Consider the following 22,922-nt stretch of genomic DNA (forward strand, 5'->3'; position numbering starts at 1 on the left):
TGTTTTATATAATTTTACTTACCTATGAATATTTCGTTGTAGATAACATCCGTTATGTTTTTTTTTTTATAATTATGTAACAACTAATAAGCACAGATATAATAACATTTTGTAAATCTGTGCTAATAAGCGTTTAATCACGTGAAACTAAGTTTTTGGACTAGGTAAGTAGGTATTCAAATCAAAAGTTGTTTCTGGCTCTATAACTTTTTAAAACTAACATTTATCTAGAGATAGGTCTGAAGATAACAAATATCTTGGCTCGTGCCGACCACTTCTACATCGTACTCGTGTTCATCAAACCATGCAGAAAACAAAAGCAACGGAAATATACCTTCAGTCGACGACAAGAAATACCGCGAGACAGTTTTCTAAAACTATACGACCTATATTTTCAGTGTTAAAAACATCCTTTCGTTATGGTAGAAAAAATTAAAAAGTAAAAACAAACTTTTTCAGCGACCATAAATTCGAATTGTCAAAATTTACCGCCGAAAAGTCGATTGCGATACTTTTACGTAACATCATTTGTAATTTAAATGTAAATTTTAAAAATTAACTGCAATGCTAATGTTGATTTTAAACGAAAGTTGTACGGGTTAATTTGTTTTAGTGCTTACATTTAATTTTAATAAGAATAAATGGTTTGAAGTTTTAATTTTTTAAAATGGGACTGGGCAAAGGAATTGTGCTAACTCTGCTTGCTTTCTTCACAAGACTTGCGTGTTGTCAAGATTACTTCCGAATGGTAAGTAGATCGTTGACTTTATCTTATAGTGTATTAATTAGGCATGCTTAATTAATGATAAGTACCTCTGATTAATAATCTCGATATTTTTTCAAATAATGGAAACATTATTTGGGTGAAAGAGTGAAATAACGTTATTATATGTTATGTATAAGAAAATTTTCTAAAAAAAACAGAAGTAGAATATATTTCCCGCGGATATGATAATTAGGTTTGTAAATTTTGGGTAAGTATTTACAAGGAATTAATTTTTTTCCTAAATGTGACACCATTGTGACAGGCAATATGCGCTTCTTCTACACATACTTATAATAAAACTGTAAGCTATATCTGTACATAGAAGATATTAAAGAAAAATAATTAATGGGGGTCTTTATGGGACTAATAGAAGTCAAAACATTTTTTTTTCAGTGTCTATATATTTGTGACATACGGACAGACAGACATGACAAATCTATGAGGTTTCCATTTTTGCCATTTGTCTACGGAACCCTAAAAATCAACTGATCAAATGTATCTCTTTGTGATTGCCATCTCTCTTTTAAAGTAAATAAAAGTGTTATTTTTTTAAGTATAGAAGAAAAAAAAGTATTGTCTATGGTCGAATGAAATTCCTCTCTAAATATAGAACTAGGTAGGTATTCAACGACCACAGGTTTCTTTGATAACGTTCAAGTTAAAAATAAATTAATGATATTAATTCACATTAAGTGGTTAATTGAGTGTTCAATTAAAAATAATTGCAATTTTTGTGTGTTTTTAATCTCTGACCAGGGATCGAACGTGGGACCTCCAGTAACTGTCCTGCATGATCAATAGTACCTCTGTAGCTGGGTTTGGAAGTACTGATAATGATTAGGCTAGGGAATATTCCGGTAGTAGGGGGCTATAATGAAACAGTACTTCAAAAACTACTTTAAAAAAACACAGATTTCTTTTAACATTAATCTGAGAATCATCTCAAGAGTAAATTTTTGTCAACCACGGTCACGGCTTTTGCTCTCATACGCAAAAAGCTATGTCTTTAAGTGGTTTAACACCGTGACTGTACACAATGGAATCAGGTCGCATCATATTGTTTCGACTTAAGGTTAATATAGTTTCAGGTGCCTTATTAAGGGGCGTCCATGATAACTTCGAGTGTTGCAAGTGGCGTACCTACGTGAATACGGTGAACAATCAAGTGATTTGCAGATGAATAAACAGATATACAGCTGAATACAAAACACAATCATACAGACCCAGACGAGACCGTAGCTAACCCGCACTAAGCCCTCTGTTAATATCCTGGTCATCAGAGGGTTTAGTGCGGGTCAGCATTTCACATCTCACCATCGAATCGATTCGAAGTGAGACGAAGTGAACCAATGACATTACCGTGTGGTTATCGTTGCGTCACAATGGCGTAATGTCATTGGTTCGCTGTGTCTCGTTTCGAATCGATTCGATGGTGAAAAGTGAAATTACCCGCACTAAGCCCTCTGGTGACCAGGATATTTCGAACAGAAACCGTAGTCGCCAGAATCTTATGCGTGGTAATAATTTTCAATGTACACACTTCCCTCTTCTTCATAGTCGTATTCCTCATGGCTGAGGGTCGTGGTCATTACGTGGAATTAAACACACACAACAACTTTCTTGGCATTATTAATGGAGTGGTTTGCCATTGCCCTCTCCGTTTCACACACAAGTTAATAATCAATCGGTGTGCAGGTTTCCTCACGACGTTTTCCTTCACCGGAAGCAAGTGGTGGTCGATGAAAACTACTAGACATGAGTCAGATTGGTATACAAACTCATGTGGCACGAGTAGGATTCGAACTTGGGACCTTTCGATCAACAGGCGGCCGTCTTAACCATTACAATATATTAATAATCAATAGGCTTTTAATGCATTTATTTCGTGCTCCCGCCAAAACATATTATTGTCAATATCTCGGGTTCTAAGCAACGGATCGCGATGAAACCTATACCAAATTTTAAGTTAGACCATCCGCTACAAATTCCATTCAGTAGGTTTTGCGAACAAACATACATAGGCTGACTAAATTTCTAAAAAAAATGTTTTTGCTTCTATTAGTCCCATTCATCATTAAGCCCGCTTACAGTTATATTATATGTATAGATTCTGATAATTTAAGCAAAAACATGGTCTTTATTAGTAAATAAAATGTTTACGAACCAAGAGCGAGTATATTTTGTTAATATCCCAATTTTTTTTTACATTGCATCAATCACGGTAGAATCACTTTTCCGTCATTTAGCGAAAGTTCTTTTATAATAGGTATTGTTTTATGTCCGAGTCTATCGAAACAAAGAATTTAAAATGGCCCCATTATGATTTGGTTCAAAAAAAAAAAATACAGGTTCCACTCCGCGAGTGCCGGCAGAAGTGAAAACTTGAATATTAACGTTGTGCATTTGTGACGTCTTACGAATTTTCGATCATGTCACGCGTCCTGGCGGGAGAACATTTTTTACCCTTTCACAAAAAGTGCACAACCCCGCTAAAGACAAGTTTTCACTTAAAAAAACCTTTTTAAACTGGATGTCACTTGGACATTACTTTCATACAAATTAATATCTGTGTAGTGTATAGTGCTTTAAGTGTAGAGAGTTTGCAACTTTGATTTTTAACTATAACTTGTACAGTATTTGCGGGGCGCACGGGTCAAACTCAACGTCAAAGTTGAATGGTACAACTCACCCTAAATCATCGAAATAGTACATTCCTTTAATTTATTTTCGTTTCTTGTACCTTTTTTTGAATTTACATTTTATCTATAAAAAATAAAACTAAATAAATAAAAAAATGTAAGTGATGTCATAAGCCTTCTTGGTCGGAACAGAATAAACTACCTACGAAAGGGTCCAGTCCCATTGCTCCGGTCTTCCTCCGTTGCGTTGACAACAACGCAAAACAAGGCAGAAATTGTATGTAGTATCCACGTACGTCAATGGCACAACCTATGCAAAACAACGGAGCACGCATCAACGTAACAACGGACGACGGGAGCAATGGGACCGGATCCTAAGATTTTTCTTACTTACACAACTACATCTACGTAAGATGTTTGTGCCATATAATAATTACGTTATTATATTTGTCCGTATGTCACGCATGCGCATGCGCCTCTTGAAGGTTGGGACAACAAAGAATAATTGTAATAAATATAATTTTAGTCTAAAGAACATCCCGTCATTATACTGAGGCCTAATTTTAGTCCATGGTCATCATAGACAGAGATTTTATGGCGTGTGGTTTCCGCCCTAGTATAGAACCAGTTTACAATTGTCCTGTCTGTTTTAAATTGTATCTTGTATCATGTTTTACTTACTTACTTCTCCGTATCCTCTTGTACGTATATCGTAACACATGACCAAGGGATAAATCCTTGAAAGCTTATAGGCTACAACAGCATTGTCAAAGAGGGTTGACGTCAACCAGTTGACAATAAACCACAGCCGAACGTAGGGAAAAGTACATCATCTGGAAAAGTAGCTAGTAAGTACCGAAATGCTAGTAGTTTGTAGCTTTGGTACATATTATTTAATTTAGAATAATGACGTGAAAAAGTGATGAAGTCAGGTGTGGGTCTAATTTCTGAACAAATGATTTGATTTTAAGTATTTGGACAAGTAGACTGATCTATCGAAAATCGATTGTTAACAATCAATAATTAACATTAATTATGTAATTATTAGTTAACATTAGAAAGACTATACAGCGTTTTTTTAAGGGTTACGACATCACTGCCAACGCTCGAGAAGGAATTGAACTAAAATGACAGAAAATACGAATTTGAATCATATAGTAATAAATAAATTTTACCAGTCTTAGAATACGCAATAAAATAATACTTAAAACTGAAATTCCACTTCGATTCCTTTTGAAGAACTGAAATTCACACGTGCGCATCCGCGGGCAAGAGCTACTATTACATATATAAACTAGTTGTTCGCCGCCGAACTGAGACCTCGCGAACACAATAAAATTGTGAATATTTCAAAAACGACTGAACCGATTTTGATGCCCCACGTACTTAAAAATTCTATTGACATATTTGACATATTCTACATATATATTTTAAATGTCATCAGAATCAGAGCAACGGTTGGAAAGTTATCGCATTACAACACAAAAAAAAATATTTTTGCTCCAAGTAGAATGTCAGACCTCGCTCGTTCAACTAAAGGCAGTGGTGTATCTCATTTGGGGTGAAACCCAAATTCAAATTCAAATCATTTATTCAGAAATTAGACCTTCACAGGCACTTTTTCACGTCAATATTTATAGTTATTTCTCACAAGCTACAAACTACTGGCATTTCGGAACGACCACTGCTGAGAAGAAATGCCGAAAGAAACTCATTTGAACAGTGTTGGTCCCTATCATGCCAGATCGGCTTACCATTATTGTTTCTTACAATGTTTTTTTTTTCTTTCTAATAATATATAAAAGTACATAATGTACATAGTCAAAAGGTATATCAAAACAGGTTATGATTGTGATCCGAGTGCTGATTATAATATATATATATATATATATATATATATATATATATATATATATATATATATATATATATATATATCGATGTGAAACACAATTAACTTACATGAAAATATATGAGAAACGAGATGATCAGTTCCTTCTGGCACCCGTTCACGAGTTGACGCATGGGACAGCCATCGCGTAGCTCAACCAGTGACTCAACATAACAATGTGCTATCATGAAAAAAAGAAATCGCTTGCACAATTTTCTTCTTCGGGGTTTCCTTCACAAGCACTAGCTCAGTTTTCTATGTATTCATTTATTCAATAACAATTTACAAATTGTGTCTGAAATATAATATTCATATAAAATCTAATAATAATAATAAGTTAAAATTAAATTATAAATCGTTAATAATAAAAGGACATCATACTTAAACTTAACACACACATTTGGATGCTATGTATAATCCTGAGATTCCACTATTAACTTCTCACTGAACACGAGGCAATACAAAATATACGATTTGAGTTTGCAGCTGTCAAAGCTTGTAAGAAGAAGAATTTTACATAAAAATATTTTTCCTATGACGTAGTTTTTACTATGTTTTGTTATTTATTTAATATTTTAAATATGAATATTTAATTATCCATAGCGTTTATCATGTAAAATTTATTGCTTGCTTTTACATTTGACGGGGTGACACCACCAACTTCCCCACCGCCCAAGCTACGCCAATGCCCAAGGGCCAAAAGAACCGTTCGCCCTACATAACCATACACCACAAAATGTGTCACTTGTTCTAAACTGTCACATATAATTACCTGGAATAAACGAAGGGCCGTGATTGTCCCTACTTACAGGTTTTAGTGTTCCGTACAATAAAATTGAAGTGACATTAAAATGGAACTGTGAAGCGGTGCGTTGGTGGTGTGATATAGAAAGCCGCATGTCGATCGAAAGGTCTTAAGTTCGAATCCTACTGGTGCCACATGTGCTTTTATACCAATCTGACTCATAGCAGTTTTAATCGACCATCTGTGAAGGAAAATATCGTGAGGAAACCTGCACACTGGTTGATTATCAATTTGTGTGTGAAATATGTATCCGTTTTTATAATAAATTGCCTAAATGGAATCTTGATTTGCCGAACAAAAAATGTAGAATTTATATAAAAGAAGTACTTTGTAAAAAGGCATATTACAAGTCTGATGATTATGTGAACGACAATAATGTTTGGCCCAAGCATGGTGCAGTATCCTCATAACATATGTAATTGATTTATGACTTTATTATGTGACAATTTTCAATAATTTTATTGGAAATACAACTTTTATTTTATTTTATTTATTCATTAAAAGTTTGTCATTTTTAATAATGATGTAAATTCGTCCTCCTAATTTTTAATAGATGTATAAAACCTATATTTGTTAATTGACGTCCTTGGAGAAAAGGCTGCGATGAAGTTTGTTGCGCCGCTTCTTCTTCACTTGCGCTTTGGAAGCCGACAGTAATTTTTTGACGTCAATAAGTGATGTATATCATCCTAAATTGAATAAAGAATTTTGAATTTGAATTTGAAATGGATAATTTTTCACTCTCCGACAACTAACAACGGCCCCCTAGCAACGATCACAGTAAATTATTAGTAAGGTCCGCGTTACACTTCTGTACAAATCTTTAACTTTATTTTCAGGGAGTGAACACAAACGCAGCGGAAGCGACTCAGTTCCTACGGGAATATGACAGGGAGGCTTCAGGAATGTGCTACAGGTAGGGATCACTTTTTATCGCTTTTAAACTATTTTGTCCTATTGTTCTTTGGCATAACGATTTTGACATAATAGGCTAAGGCATAATTGATTTCTGGCACACGGGTAAATGTGTCATTATTAACTTTTAGGTTAGGTTAGTTATGGTTCAAATTGTTATGCGTAAACCATTATGCGCAAGAACGTTATAATGCTTAAAAATCATTGTGCCATAGTAAAAGTATGCCATGTTAAATAATGACATAAAATTGTATGCATAAAAATAGGGACCCAACTGGTACTTATAATACCAGAAAACTAAAGCAAGCGTAGCTAAATACTCGTAGACCTTGATACAAAGATCATCTGCATGGGTACCTCACTGTCATTTACGTCAGCCGCCGAACAGCAGCTCGCATTGTCGTGTTCCGGTGTGAGGGCGAGAGAGGCGTGTGGTCACAGGGTACTGTGGCTACATATCCTAGGACACGGAGTAGGCAACGCGCGTGTGACACCGCTGGCGTTGCAGGCGTTGATAGGCTGCGGTGACCACTTACCACTAGGTTGGCCGCATGCCTGTTTTCCTGTTTGGTAATATAAAAAAGTTTAATAGAACCATTTCCATACAACTCCCCGGCCTATCTCATACGAACTGGCTCTGTTCCATTGTGACGCAACGACAACCGCACTGCAATTGATTCACTGCGTCTCACTTCGAATCGATTCGATGAGGTGAGAAGTGAAATGCAACCCCGTACTTATACATGTGCGTGTGGTCTGATGGCCCACTTCTTGAAATTCTATGAAATTATGCTGTTTTTGAGTTTAATGCGAGCAGACAGACGCGTCCAAGGGCTTTGTTTGTTTTATGATATTCTCATCTATTTCAGAGTGACAATGGCCCAATGGAAATTTGTCACCAATATAACTGAATACAACCGCCGTCGAATGCTGGAGGAGCTCACTCTTAGCTCCAAGTTCGAAAGGCTGTCATGGAGGAAGGCTGCCGCTTATGACGCCTCAAGGTAACCACAAGTTTTGTATGTAGTTGTAGTTATGTGTTCAAAACGATGAGTTCCATCGCCGGAAGATAGGAGAATCCTGGTCCACAATATTGTCATACAAACTATTCATTCAACGACAATTCATTGTCGTCTAAATGTGTATACGAAATTCCAGCTCAATCGGTATCAGTTTCATAATTGAATTGCAAGATTCCATCTGAACAAACATACATACTAATATAAATACATTGTACTTACTAATATAAATGTGAAAGTTAGTTTGTTTGTTACCTCTTCAAACTCTATCTGCTCAACCAATTTTCTTGAAATCTTCTTGGAATCTTCTTGGAATTTTCTTGGAATCTTCTTGGAATCTTCTTGAAATCTTCTTGAAATCTTCTTGGAATCTTCTTGAAATCTTCTTGAAATCTTCTTGAAATCTTCTTGAAATCTTCTTGAAATCTTCTTGAAATCTTCTTGAAATCTTCTTGAAATCTTCTTGGAATCTTCTTGGAATCTTCTTGGAATCTTCTTGAAATCTTCTTGAAATCTTCTCGAAATCTTCTCGAAATCTTCTTTAAATCTTCTTGAAATATGGAGAAGGGCATATGGAACCTTTCATCCCGTTTAAATAACTATTTCCATAGGACAATTACGCGGCCAAAGATTTCACGCAAAATCTAGTAAGTTAAATAAAAGCAAATACATAAAATGATTTCAGGTTACCCGATCACCAAAGTAGAAGGCAACTGATGAAGATTGTCCAGTCAAGTCGGGCTGCCTTACCTGATGATAAATTCACCGAGGTACGACTTCATTTAAATTGGTTTAAAAAATAGACCATCTGCGATGATAAAGCTCGCGTGGGGCCACGTGGGGACACGTTGTGATCTTATTACTTCAATTTCAGATCCAGCAACTAATATCTGAAATGAAAGAGATCTATAACTCAGCTAAGATCTGCCCGTATGGACAGAAGCCTTACGATCCCCACATACCAAGAGTTTCCTATCCGGAATACCAACCTAACCAGGTAAATAAGTTTTTTTTTACAATAATAATGTAATTTTTGACACAAGCTTTTATTATTGTCAAAGATATCTTTTACATTAAATGTGTGGCCAAAAAATCATATCCATTGAGGATTTGCCACATCTGGAGCCATTGTTGGGTGCACCTTCAGGTCATGCTTAACATAATAATGCATTGTCATCCAAACTAAACGTGTGTACAAAATTTCAGCTCAATCGTCTGAATATACTACTTCGAAATTGAGTTGGAATATTCCACCCGTATAGACATAGGAACGTACATAGTTACGTTTATCTTGCAAGTTAAAAGCTTTTATTAAATGGTTTCTTCATCATCTTCAGGGCTTTCAGCTTTCAAACCTTCCGTACCAGCATTACCAACCTCAAGAGCCGGCTGACTTCCCCAACTACTGCGACATGCAGCTCGACCCTGAGATATCCAGGATCCTGGCTCACTCCAGGATCGAGAGCGAACTGATCTATGTCTGGAAGAGTTTTAGGGACCAGGTGTGATTGTTTTTTTAGGATTCCTTACCCAAAGGGTGGCATCTATTGGCCTGCAATTTAAGAACTATTTGATTTGAAAACGGTTTGGAATGGGTACAAATATGTTCTTATTCGAAACTGGAAAGTCTTCAACTTGTTACGAAATATAGTTTCGACGGCGGCTAAAGGTGGTCCAGAGATTATGACCGTCCGCCTGTGATCGTAAAGTCTCAGGTTCGAATCCTATTACCACATGACTTTGTCTATTACCACATGTATTATTACACATGACTTTATTTCATCGACCACCACTTGCTTCCGGTGAAGGAAAACATTGTGTGAGGAAACCTGCACACTAGTTGATAATTTGTCAAGTGTGTGAAATGGAGAAGGTAATGGCAAATCACTCCATTAATATTGCCAAAAGAGTCGTTGTGTATGTTTCATTCCTCAGCCATGAGGAAAACTACTGTAAGAAGAGACCCAAATATGTGGACTTTGCTATCCGTCTGACAAACAGTTGAAGTTTTTACATAGATGAGGTATTTTTATTGCCGCTATAACAAAATAAAACTAAAAAACAGAATAAAATAAATATTTAAGGAGACTCCATACAACTAAATTTGTTTTTGGCCGTCCCGGCTTCGCTCGTTTAAAGCCATAAAAATTATACACATAATTTGTAGGTAGAGTAGTTCTCATAACAATATTTATGAGAACTACTGTTATTTGCTATGCTACCCAAAATTGCCCTAGACCGGTCAAACGGACTAACAACCGAACTACTGACCCAACAATTGCTGTTTTAGAAACAATCAAAAAATCCGTCCGGGAATTTTTGATTTATCGCGTTTATACAAAAAGACAGATAGATACGTTCGATGTACGGATAAGGAGTATAATATTAAAATTTCTACTACATAACTTTTAATTTCTACTACTATATACAAATTTAAATGTAATTTGTTTACCTATCTATAGTTCCTATAAGTTATTCTACCTATATTTTTATCTTTCAGACTGGACCGAAACTAAAAAACAGGTTTATGAGATACGTTCAGCTGGCCAACCAAGCTGCAGTCGCGACAGGTACTATCCAATATACTCAGGACGCAGTGAGTTTATCCAAATCTGACTCATATATAGTAGTTTCCATAAACCACCACTCGCTTCCAGTGAAGGAAAACATGAGGAAACCTTTGTGTACACTGGTTAACAGTTTAAGTTCATTAGCGTGTATGCGTTTACTTGCCACTAGACGCCGTAGGTACTCGTAAAAGTCATGTCAAATCCCAGGCGACAGACTTAATATTTAACAGTTAACGGGAATTATCCGACTGGAGAACTAGAGCAGAGAGACTAAGTTATGTCAGATGCCTTTAGACTACTTGTATAAAATCTGTTAACAATTAACATACTGGAAAAAAGAGAGAAACTAAACAATCTTTATAATTTCCAGGTTACACCGATGCCGGGGACCAAATGCGCGCAGCATACGACGACCCATCATTCCGCTCAACCGTCGAGGAGATCTACAATCAGGTGGCGCCACTGTACAAGCAACTGTTCACATATGTTAGAAGACGATTGGTACAAAGATATGGGGAGACGAGTGTGAGATCTGATGGACCTATACCTGCACATTTGTTAGGTAATATTGTCATTTCTTTGTATGTGTGTGTTTGCACTTAATCAACGCTTTTGACTCATTTGACTCGACGACACATGACTGTAGATCATATATATTAGGATTATAAATAAATAAATATACATGGACAAATAACACACAAATATAAGAGGGAAAGTGTGTCAATCTGTCCTTGTTTCCTATCAAAACGGAGCGTTGGTATAAGGTGATTTCTGGTGTACCGTGCTGTGCTGATAGTTGGAGGTAACTTTAATTTTTACCGCGAGAAACAGCTTGTAGGTAACAAAAGAGGCTAGTCTAAGGGAGTTAATTTAATGCTTTAGTAAAAATGCTCACAAAAAGATGTTCAAAACCCAATTAAATGACTGCGCTTACGCATATTTGGTCTAAAACACCTACTAAAGCACTAAAATGTTCTGTAATATGCTTTAAATGTGGCACATTACCCCAGACCACCGGTTAATGCTCAATATTTACCCGGTTTCTTCACAAACTGTTCCGGATATGACATGACATCTCCGCCTCGGAGAAAGATTTTAAAATTATATATGACCAGCGGCCCGTCCCGACTTCGCTCGAATAAAAACACAATAAATTATACACCTAAACCTCAGGAATTCCTCTATCCTCCTCAGGAATCACACTATCTATTAGTGAAAACCGCATGAAGATCCGGGCAAAGTAGTTTTTGTGTTTATCGCGAACAGAGAGATAAACAGACGCAGTAGAGGACTTTCTTTATAATATGTAAGAATTTCAAAATATAAATCCGTTCAAAAATATAACTTTTACAGGCAACATGTGGGCCCAGAACTGGAAATCTATCATGGATCTAGTGATGCCCTTTCCCCAATCACCGAACTTGGATGTCACAGCTGAAATGCTGCGACAGGGCTTCACACCTTTACGGTAGCTTATATATTTTTACATAATCTGGGCGAGGTATTTACTTCTAATAGTATTTGAACACATAAATATAAATATATTTTTTCATTGTACAAAAGATGTTTTGCATATACATAGATGACATCATTATTGTTTCGATCAAAAATGAAAACTTGCCGGAACTCTATATCAGGGGAAGAAACATAAAACACGTAGCACGACATTGCGTCCACATTTTCTCTCTTTTTTTTACACGACATGGAAAAAGAGACAGCATGTGGACGTTAGTAACTTGCTATGTAATGTCCATTTATAAAATTATCCAAGATGTTTTATTTCTTGTAAATAAATAATAGGATGAAGCTATTTATACTTTCTAGAATGTTCCAAATGGCGGAAGAGTTTTACACATCGATGGGGCTGAAGCCGGTCCCCCCTGAGTTCTGGCGGGGCTCAATGTTAGTCAGGCCTCAGCAACAAAGCGTACAATGTACTGCTAGCGCCTGGGACTTTTGTAATAGAATTGATTACAGGTATTTATTTTTAATATCTTCAGAATTGCTATTATTTTTTAAAAGGTATAGATATATTTACAACGCTAAAACTAGAAAAAGGAATTAATTACATCGTTAAAACTAAAGTTTAAATTATAAGTATCTACAGGTATTTTATATGTAATTATATTAAATTATATGAATTTTATAATAGTTTTTTTTAACTACTTTTATTTATTGTTAACTTACTTTTTCTTTTGTTTATTGCCAATTTGAAAAGTGATTACCAATTTTGTTGGCTCTTTGAATCGAAAATTTTGAAAATGTCTATAGTTTTTTCTGTCTATGTATTAAAGTCATCGTTTCTGTTCAGGATAAAACAATGCACAGAGGTGACAATGCAAGATCTGATATCGACCCACCACGAGATGGCGCACATACAATACTACCTCCAGTACGCCGAGCAACCACAGATGTTTAGGGACGGAGCTAACCCAGGTATTTATTTATTTTAACTAGCTATTCACCCGCGACTTCGTCAGCGTAGAACAACGAATTAATTTGTCTATATAATATATAGCAAGATCTGCCCACTGCTCGATTAGACCCAGGAGATCCAGCGCAGGACACTTTGGAAACAGGAGCTTCCAAGGCCGGGGGCATGTTGGAGCACTAGTGGATGGATAGCTTTAGTCTTGAAACCATAGACCGCAAACATCTTTAATTTTTGATATGACAACCCCGCGCGGTTATCCGTTTCCTTCACATGAGAATTTTTCGATTCGAATCGAGCGCAACAAATCGTCGCCACTCCAAATTTGTAAATCTTTGATTTTCGAGACCCAAGCCCCAACAGTCGTCTTTTCTTGAGGAAACCTGCAAACTGGTATTGATTATTAACTTGTGTGTGAAATGAAGAAGGCAATGGCAAACCACTCCATTCACAGTGCCAAGAAAGTTGTTGTGTTTCATTCCACGTAATGACCACGACCCTCAGCCGTGAGGAATACGACGTTGAAAAGTCATGATTTTCATACAAGCTTTCGTCTCCCATTACAGCCATTTGGGGGTATATTTTTGCGGCTTCTAATTGAATTTGTTTTTACTATGTTGTGAATAAAAGTCATGCTAGACCAAGACTGATTTTATTCTCTTACCCGCACATAACAATATGAAACTGACAGGCAAATATCACATCATACTGACACTGTATTTGAGTTAGTCTAATAACCAATGAATAAACAAACTAGCCGCGCCCCGGGGCTTCGCTACCGTGGGAATTTCGGGATAAAAAGTACCCTATGTGTTATTCCAGGTTATATTCTACCCGTCGTGTACCAAATTTCATAACAATCCGTCCAGTAGATTTTGCGTGAAAGAGTAACAAACATACACACATACTAACTCACAAACTTTCGCATTTACAATGTTAGTAAGATTTAATTATTAAGTTATTTAAACTTTCAGCGTTCCACGAAGCCGTCGCCAACGCAGCCACTCTATCGGTTTACAACCTACCACATTTACAAAGAGTTGGCCTTTATCAGAATAAGTAAGAATTCATCGTACCATTCGTACCCATTTATCGTAATACATATCTATTTTCCATACTATTACTATAATCTGCGCCCCGCGGCTTCGTCTCCGTGGAAATTTCGAAATAAAAAGTTCCCTTGTTGTGTCATGGATTCGATTCAACTTTTTAAATTGAACAAGGCACGTGTTGCCTACTTCTTGAATTGAAGTCGGTGCCAACTACAGGATCGAATGAATGGATGAATGAAATTAATGACATATCTATCATCAATGTCATTCATTAATTAAATGAATGAAAGATATGTCTACGATATGTGAATGAGACGAATGACATTTTAATAATTAATGAAATGAATGAAAACCTCTTTTATGAACATGTTGATAGAACCCACGACCCTTACGAAGTGAGCATGAATTTCCTCATGACGATGGCTTTGGAGAAGATTGCCTATCTGCCTTTCTCATTCATGGTGGATCAGGTAACATGGGTTTGTTTATTTAATCATTTGTTATACATTACATTGTTATATTACTGATAAAAAATTATACATAAATTTATATTTAAAAAATGATAAGCCCTTCCGGCATAATAGGGACCAACACTGTTTGAATTAGTTTCTTTCGGCATTTCTTCTCAGCAGTGGTCGTTCCGAAATGCCAGTAGTTTGTAGCTTTGGTAAACATCATTTAATTTAGAATATGACGTGAAAAAGTGCCTGTGAAGGCCTAATTTCTGAATAAATGATTTGATTTCATAATCTTATTTCAATACTAGCTTTCTGGATGCTTTACGTTTGTCCGCTCATAACTATAGTATTACTAGCCCGAGGCTTCGCTCGCGTGGGAATTTCGGGACAAAAAGCACCCTATGTGTTATTCCAGGTTATATTCTACCCGTGTACCAAATTTCATAACAATCCGTCCAATAGATTTTTCGTGAAAGACTAACAAACATACACACACATACACACATGCCCACATACATCCTCAGAATCTTTCGCATTACAATACTTATTAATAATTAATTTAAATTCAATTAAAACATAAATTGAAATGACACAAAATGGCAAACACAGTTTTGCGTCAGGTTAAACCATTCAAGTTAAAATATATTTTTTTCAGTGGAGGTGGTCTGTATTAGAAGATGGCGTCCAACACATGAATTCTAGATGGTGGCAAATGAAATTGAGATATCAGGTAAATTCACACATTCTATTAATATATGTGTCGCAATAAGATAGTAAAAAAAATAATAATATAATTATGTCTCTAGGTATATAATTACTTACATACTGGAACATCGTATAAAAAGGTATTTATTTAAATACTATTTTACTAGGGATATAATTATAAAACCGATCAAGTTGAGTGATATGATTATATTATTCGATTAAGTTCAGTAAAAATAAAAAAACTACCATAGATTCAAGAACATTTTTTTTTTTTTTATTCCCTCGTTTTATTGAGGAGGCAAAGGGTACTAGCCCATACAGCCAAGTCTTTTGAAGATTCAAAAACAATATAAAATTGTTTTTTTTTTTATTCTTATTACACAATCAACGCTTTGTAACCTGCAATAAGTTATGCTTTTTATTCACCCTAAAATTACAACCATCGTTGAGAAATTTGTCGCCATTTTGTCATAATACAAAAAGACGAGCGTTTTTATACTGACGACGCTGTATATAAAAGGCGGAAACATACAAAATGCCTGCGACATACACATATTTTATTTATTTTATTTTCGGGGTCTTACGGCGAAATATAGAGTAAACTTACATATGTTTCATTATATAAAAACTATGCTAATTACAAGACTCCTGTGGCATTTATTCTAGACTATTAAGAAAATGATAACAATAATGACTTCGTTACAAAAATGACAGACTTTAATTTTAGAAAATTTAACAAAAAGGAAATGGAAGAATACCATTAAATAGGTGGGTAACAAAATATTAACACTACCCGATTGATAAAAAGGTCTTTAAAGGAAAACACCACTTCCTTTAATCCTCCAAATCAGCCAGACATCAAGAAAACTTAGGGAAAGGGAATAGCTTCAAAGTGCGGCCGTAGGATGAAGGGGAATCCGGTGCCGGACCGTACATCCCTATGGAAGGAAAGTAATTGCATGCTATGCAATTAGCCACATGCTATTTATAATAAAGCGATGGTAAATAGGATAAATATAGGTGATTTGCTTACATACAATATTTATCTATGATGAGGTTTTTCACATAGAACTATATTTTAACAAAATAACAACTTCTAATAACAAAGAATAAAAGTAGCTCTTACCCAAAATATTTGGGGATCCTATAAATAATTACAGATCTGTCTTAATAGATAAATAGGAGATTAAAATGTATTTTAATCTTTAGACATTAGAATATAATCAACCAATATTTCAGATTGACATACAAGACCATGACAAGACATTATCAAGAACAAAATAATGAATGAATGAATGAAAGAGTTCTGAAATGTAAAAAAAAAATAAAACGTCAAAACATAAAAGTGTTACACTGTGCCTATTAATTTGAAACAGTTGAAGAACACCAACAAAAACCCGATATGACAATACATACAATAATTAGATGTAGTATATAAGTATATATATTTTCCTTTCATCAGCACTCGATCACAATCATAATATGTTTCAGTATACCTTTTGACCATGTACTTTATTGTGTACTTACATGTTATATTACTGATAAAAAATTATACATAAATTTATATTTAAAAAATGGTAAGCCCTTCTGGCATAATAGGGACCAACACTGTTTGAATGAGTTTCTTTCGGCATTTCTTCTCAGCAGTGGTCGTTCCGAAATGCTAGTAGTTTGTAACTTTGGTAAACATAATTTAATTTAGAATATGACGTGAAAAAGTGCCTGTGAAGGCCTAATTTCTGAATAAATGATTTGATTTTGATTTTGATGAAAAGAAAATAAAAATAAAAAACGTCGTATATGCGGAATTTACATAAGTTTCGTCTATTACATTAGTTTAGTCTAGTTTTGACATTTCATGTTTTCAGGGTGTGATACCGCCTATGCCCAGAAGCGAAAACGATTTTGACCCCGGCTCCAAATATCATATTATTGCTGATCAAGTAAGTACTCAATTACTTCAGTAATTAATCGAGCGAGCGATGTGAGCGAGCAATTCGATTTGCGGCAAAAATACATTTTTTGTATGTATGTTTGTAACGCGATAACTTTCGAACCATTGGTCTGATTTTGATGAAATTTAACAGGTATGTAGAATCTGTCTGAAGAATAGAATTTTTAAGTTCGCGCGGCATCAAAATCGGTTGACAATTTTATAAAAACTCATTAAAAATTGATTTTGTGTTCGCGATGAACAACGTTCACAACATGTTCGCGTGAACAAGTTCGTGGCGAACAACTAGTTTACATTAGTTTTGTAATCCTACTAATGTTATAAATGCGAAAGTTGAAAAAGGATGTATGTTTGTTACTCTTTGACGCAAAATGTACTGGACCAATTGTTATGAAATTTGGTAAACGGGTAGAATATAACCTGGAATAACACATAGGGAACTTTTTATCCCGAAATTCCCACGGTAGCGAAGCCCCGGGGCGCGGCTAATTTGTTTATTCATTGGTTATTAGACAACTCAAATACTATAAATAATAGGGTAATTTTTATCCCGAATTTCCCACGGGGGCGAAACCACGGAGCGCAGATAGTTAGTATAATAAATATAAGTCGCCAGGCAGGCGGCTGGTTTTAAAACAACAGCCGAGTTTTAAAAATTCTAAGGTTATTTTTACGCTACCGACAGGCGTCGGAGATGAGAGAGAGTTTCTCAGCCAAAACTAAACATTCCAGGAATACATGAAGTACTTCCTGGCCACAATCCTAGAGTTCCAGATCTTCTCCCAGCTCTGTTCGCTGTCTGGCCACACGGGACACTTGCACGAGTGTGACGTCTACAGGAGCAGGGACGCTGGGAGACTACTTAGGTAAGTCACCGTTTGGGCACTGCCCAATGTTGTCTGGGTGTCTACCATGAAACATAAAACACGCAGCGAGTCATTTCGTCCACACGTTCTATCTTTTTTTTCACTCGATGCGTACACGATATATTCTATCATTATCATATCGAGTGTGTTGTTGCTTACGCACTGGTGTCAGAATTTATACAAGTCGCCTAAACGCATTTGACATGACCTTTACGACCATACCGCCATCTTGGGACAAGTAATCGCGTACACACTAGGGAACTAAACTGTCAACCAGTGTGCAGGTTTCCTCGCGATGTTTTCCTTCACCGGAAGCAAGTGGTGGTCTATGAAAACTACTATACATGAGCCAGATTGGTATACAAACTCATGTGGCTCGAGTATAATACGAACCTGAGACCTTTCACTCCACATGATTAACCGGTCTTAACCGTTACACCACCACCAACATACACGATATCTCGTACATTGGTACGAGTATGTGTTTCGTGGTAGGCCTACTGAAAAATTAGTTCCTAATTTCCCATACAAACGTAATCCTTACTTTTTTACATATTATAAAACAAATTCCTCTGGCTGGTCAGCCTGTTCGCGATAAACTCAAAAGCTAGTGCACGGATTTTCATGCGGTTTTCACCAATTTGAAAAGGTGTGATTTCGTTTTCCCGATTTCAAGGTTGCTTCCATACGAAAAGTTGTTCAGTACCGTCGACTGAGCGTGCAGATACAATAATAACAATGTTTAAGAAATCACTCCGTATAGTATACTTTATCCCGCAGTGAGGTAATGCAGGCAGGAGCATCAAAATCAGCATCAGAGATCATCAGGACCATGACCAAAGGGAAGACGAACAAAATCTCACCTGAAGCTATCGTTAAGTAAGTTCTCCCTGATCTCTGGGTTGTGAAGCCGCGAAGCCCGTAGTCAGCGTAAAAACACCCTACAAGGGTAGATACCACTGTAAAGGTTCGGCTGTAATTTTACAACCGTCCCGCTGCCTGACCTGTCAACCCTTGGGAATAAGTGAGTTTTTCTGTAATAAAAATCTATATTTTCAGCGAGGAATCAAATTCAAAACGCTAGACTATTTTTTTGTTTAATTCCACCCCCAATTATCTATAATAGGGGGGTGAAAAAGTCTGTATGAAAATTTGTTCGGTTCCGCTTTCGCGGAAAACACGCGGGCGAAGCCGCGTGCTAAAGTAATGGATAAATGAACATTGGATTGAATTGAAAATACATTTGATGGTACACGGTTTTTTTTTTTTAATATATTTCTTTATGTTACTAATTTTTATATGAAAAACACAGACACTAACCAAACCAACAAAATCCTATACAGGTTTACACTTGGTAAGGCGAGTCACTACTCAATACAATTTTACACAGTTAATATATAGATAGTTCTTAAGCATTTGTACATATATTGTTACAGCTCCCACATTCTATTGCCGTGAACATTGTTAAATGCAAAATTCAAAAAAAATTCCAAATTCAAATCATTTATTCAGAAATTAGACCTTCACAGGCACTTTTTCTCGTCAATCTTTATATTTATAGTTATTTCTCACAAGCTACAAACTACTGGTATTTCGGAACGACCACTGCTGAGAAGAAATGCCGAAAGAAACTCATTTGAACAGTGTTGGTCCCTATCATGCCAGATCGGCTTACCATTATTGTTTCTTACAATGTTTTTTTTTCTTTCTAATAATATATAAAAGTACATAATGTACATAGTCAAAAGGTATATCAAAACAGGTTATGATTGTGATATATATATCGATGTGAAACACAATTAACTTACATATACAAGTAGGATATATCTAGGTAGGTATGTTAAGTTGCGCCAAGCCCTTTTAAAGAATTTATTTGATTTAGGTTTTCAGAGACAATTTCCATTTTAACTTTATCATATAAATTTATAACTTTACAATGCTTAAATAAACATTAATGCATATAATGGCAAGGCTTTCTTTCCGGAACCGGAACCACAACAACCAAACAGGGCTTCATTTTCAAATTATGTAGGTACTTAAAGCTTATTGTTTGTTGGTCAGGTACTTCAGACCCCTAGAACTGTGGCTGCGCGTCCAGAACCGAGACGAGAACCTGATTGGCTGGAACTCGAACTACCACGACGTGGCTTTGTTCTCCCAACGAGGTGCCGCGGATTCGAACCTGGGACTAACCGAGAGCAGACTATTTGGCTTAGTCTCGATAATGATTATGTGTAATTTGTTGTATTAAATTTTATTTTAATTTTTCTTTTTGTTTTATTTATTTACTTAGACAACTCTGCATTAAGAGTTATTGATAGATAGACACATTGTTTATTCAACTGTTACAGCCACAAAATAACAGAATAATAGGAACGAACATTCGCGTGCTGCAGCAGTCAAAATGGTCATAACTCGGCTAAATAAATTAAATTTCGAAATAAATTTATCAAAGATTTAAATTTAAGTATTCAAAAAGCACCTCAGGACCTTGCTTATTGATAAATGTTATTATAATTTGAACTATTTTTTTTAAGATAGATTTAGATAAAATTTAGTTAATTTAGTTACTTTTATTTATTCGATTTTGTTTTGTGGGACGATAGCATGCTCTGCATTTAAATTCGCGTACCCGTGGACGGTGAAACATGTAGGATTAAGTGTTTCTTTTAACACCACATTGAGAAAAGAATTAAACTCGTGTATTTGCAAATAAACAAAAACAATCTTTATCTTTTTGTCTTTGATACTTAGCGATATTGTTGACGTGACAACGTCTTAAATTAGGTTGCGGCTGGGAGTCACTTATGAAAAAGTGTAACGCCCGGTAACGTTACGATGAGTCACCGAACGAGAGAGAGGCCCGCCGAATGCCTTGCGTCTCTCTCCCACTCAACTATGATCGGTCTGCCGCGCACGTAAAAAGACGTTGTCACGTAAAATCTTCGCCCGTAAAACCGACTTTACAGGCAACCATTTTTTTTTTTTTAATAGTTAAATAAATGAATAAAACACCACAGGGTGCATCTAGTAGTGTACATGAAGACATTTTATACTTTGGCATCACTTTGCATGTAGACACATGCTTTTGACAACTTTTTGTATGGGAGCAATCCCTAAATCGCGAGTAAAATACCAGTTGTTCCATACAAAATCAAATACCTAACTCGAGCAAAATGTAATGGACCGCAGCCGAATTTTTTTCACAATATTACATGTAGATACAATAGTATAAGAATATACTATTGTATCTACATGATCAGTCGATGGTACTGAACAACGAAGCAACCTTGAAAACCCGTAAAAAAATCGTTTAATTTCACAATTTAATCAAGTATTTAATTTTGTATAGAAGAGCTGATATTATTTTCGCGATTTCTTTTCTACTGTCATATGAAAAGTTGTTCATTATCATGGACTGAGCATCTAGAAAAAAAATTACAATGTATAAAACTGTCGCTTCCCGCTGTCTGTCCCTATGTATGCGTAGATCTTTGAAACTACGCAACGGGATTTTTTTTTAAAGAAAGAAAGATTCAAGAGGAAGGATCAGGCGTATAATTTATTATGGTTTTACCCGAGCGAAGCCGGGACGGACAAGTACTTGTGTGTATCAAATTTTTTACTTACCTTAGTAAATTAAATATTTATAATGAATATGATTTATTCAAACATATAGAAATGTTAGAAATTATCGATCAACATTATCTACGCGCATGCGCTGTGACGACGAGCTCGCGCCTGCGCAATGTTTCTTTTCTTCAAAACAAATCCACCATTTTTAGCGGTTGTTACTTTTAAATGTATTGCTCGTGATTTACCAGCCATAAATAAATGATCTTTGTCAAATACCGAGTATAATTATTTATAATATATACTCAGACAAGATCCTACAGTCTTTCTCATACAAACATATTTTAATTGCTTCCACTTTAATTAAATAGTACATTTTGCCAAAATTGTGTGTAAAAATTTATTCATTCATTTATTCAATAACAATTTACAAATTGTGTCTGAAATATAATATTCATATAAAATCTAATAATAATAATAAGTTAAAATTAAATTATAAATCGTTAATAATAAAAGGACATCATACTTAAACTTAACACACACATTTGGATGCTCACAATAACTTGTCAAGGAAAAAAAAAGAAGAAAAGAAAAAACATTGTTTAGGTCACTTAAAGAAATCCTCTATTACATATTCATTCCGTTCTATCAGATAAGTCTTTAATTTGTTTTTGAACTCTGATAATTTAAGGTTTTGCCTGAACTCCACCGGTAGCTTATTAAAAGCTTTAATTGCCTGATATTGCGGGCTGTGTTCAAATACTTTTAAGTGAGGTATCATGTCAGGCGTTAAATGTTTCCTCCTCGTTGCTTCGCGTGCTATCCTTTCTCTTTCCCCTTCCAACTGGGGAAGATGCTTTTTGAAGTCTGTCAGGAGAACCAACAGATATAGACCCGGTACAGTCAATATTCCTAACTTTTTGAAGTGAGGCCTACATGATTCTAGAGGAGGTAATCGCAGCAATGTCCTAATTGCCCGTTTTTGAGATACGAACGCTCTATTTACATTGTAGTCATAACTATTTCCCCAATACTTAATGCTGTAGCGTAGTCTAGATTCTACTAAAGCAAAGTACACCATTTCAAGCCGTTCCAAACTTATTACATCTCTAAGACTACGTAATGCAAAAGATGCCGACGAGACTGCATTTTCAATTTTGGACAGTTCTGGTTTCCAATTCAAATATTGGTCTATATAGATACCTAAAAATTTGACCTTATCAACGACGTCGATTTGCTTCCCGTTAAAGTTTACATTTAATTTTGCTTTATCTAAAC

The 22,922-nt window shown here is 35.6% G+C and overlaps 1 protein-coding gene across 2 annotated transcripts; it reads left to right on the forward strand.

Moving 5' to 3' along the window:
- Positions 1-319: 319 nt before the first annotated feature.
- Positions 320-20,339, forward strand: LOC128681572 (angiotensin-converting enzyme-like). Of its 2 annotated transcripts, none has more exons than XM_053765581.1 (18): positions 320-748; positions 6,941-7,017; positions 7,886-8,020; positions 8,721-8,805; positions 8,910-9,032; positions 9,373-9,537; positions 10,536-10,605; positions 10,976-11,167; positions 11,959-12,073; positions 12,430-12,582; positions 12,917-13,041; positions 14,011-14,095; positions 14,465-14,567; positions 15,202-15,276; positions 17,120-17,194; positions 17,938-18,071; positions 18,852-18,950; positions 20,133-20,339. In XM_053765581.1, exons 1-18 carry the CDS (start codon positions 668-670, stop codon positions 20,320-20,322), a joined length of 2,082 nt encoding a protein of 693 aa, XP_053621556.1. In that variant the 5' UTR covers positions 320-667; the 3' UTR covers positions 20,323-20,339. The 2 variants fall into 2 exon arrangements, with proteins under 2 accessions (XP_053621556.1, XP_053621557.1); XM_053765582.1 differs by having other exon boundaries at positions 14,465-14,558.
- The last annotated feature ends 2,583 nt before the right edge of the window (positions 20,340-22,922 follow it).

This window comes from Plodia interpunctella, chromosome 27 (genome assembly GCF_027563975.2).
Source record: "Plodia interpunctella isolate USDA-ARS_2022_Savannah chromosome 27, ilPloInte3.2, whole genome shotgun sequence".
In the NCBI taxonomy this organism is placed as follows: Eukaryota; Metazoa; Arthropoda; class Insecta; order Lepidoptera; family Pyralidae; genus Plodia; species Plodia interpunctella.

Excerpts from the sequence above, each read along its gene's own strand:
- LOC128681572 (XM_053765581.1), top strand. The coding sequence starts at position 668 with ATGGGACTGGGCAAAGGAATTGTGCTAACTCTGCTTGCTTTCTTCACA. Across the intron at positions 8,021-8,720 it reads GCCGCTTATGACGCCTCAAG|GTTACCCGATCACCAAAGTA; the intron begins GTAACCACAAGT and ends AAATGATTTCAG. Across the intron at positions 14,568-15,201 it reads TGGTGGATCAGGTAACATGG|TGGAGGTGGTCTGTATTAGA; the intron begins GTTTGTTTATTT and ends TATTTTTTTCAG.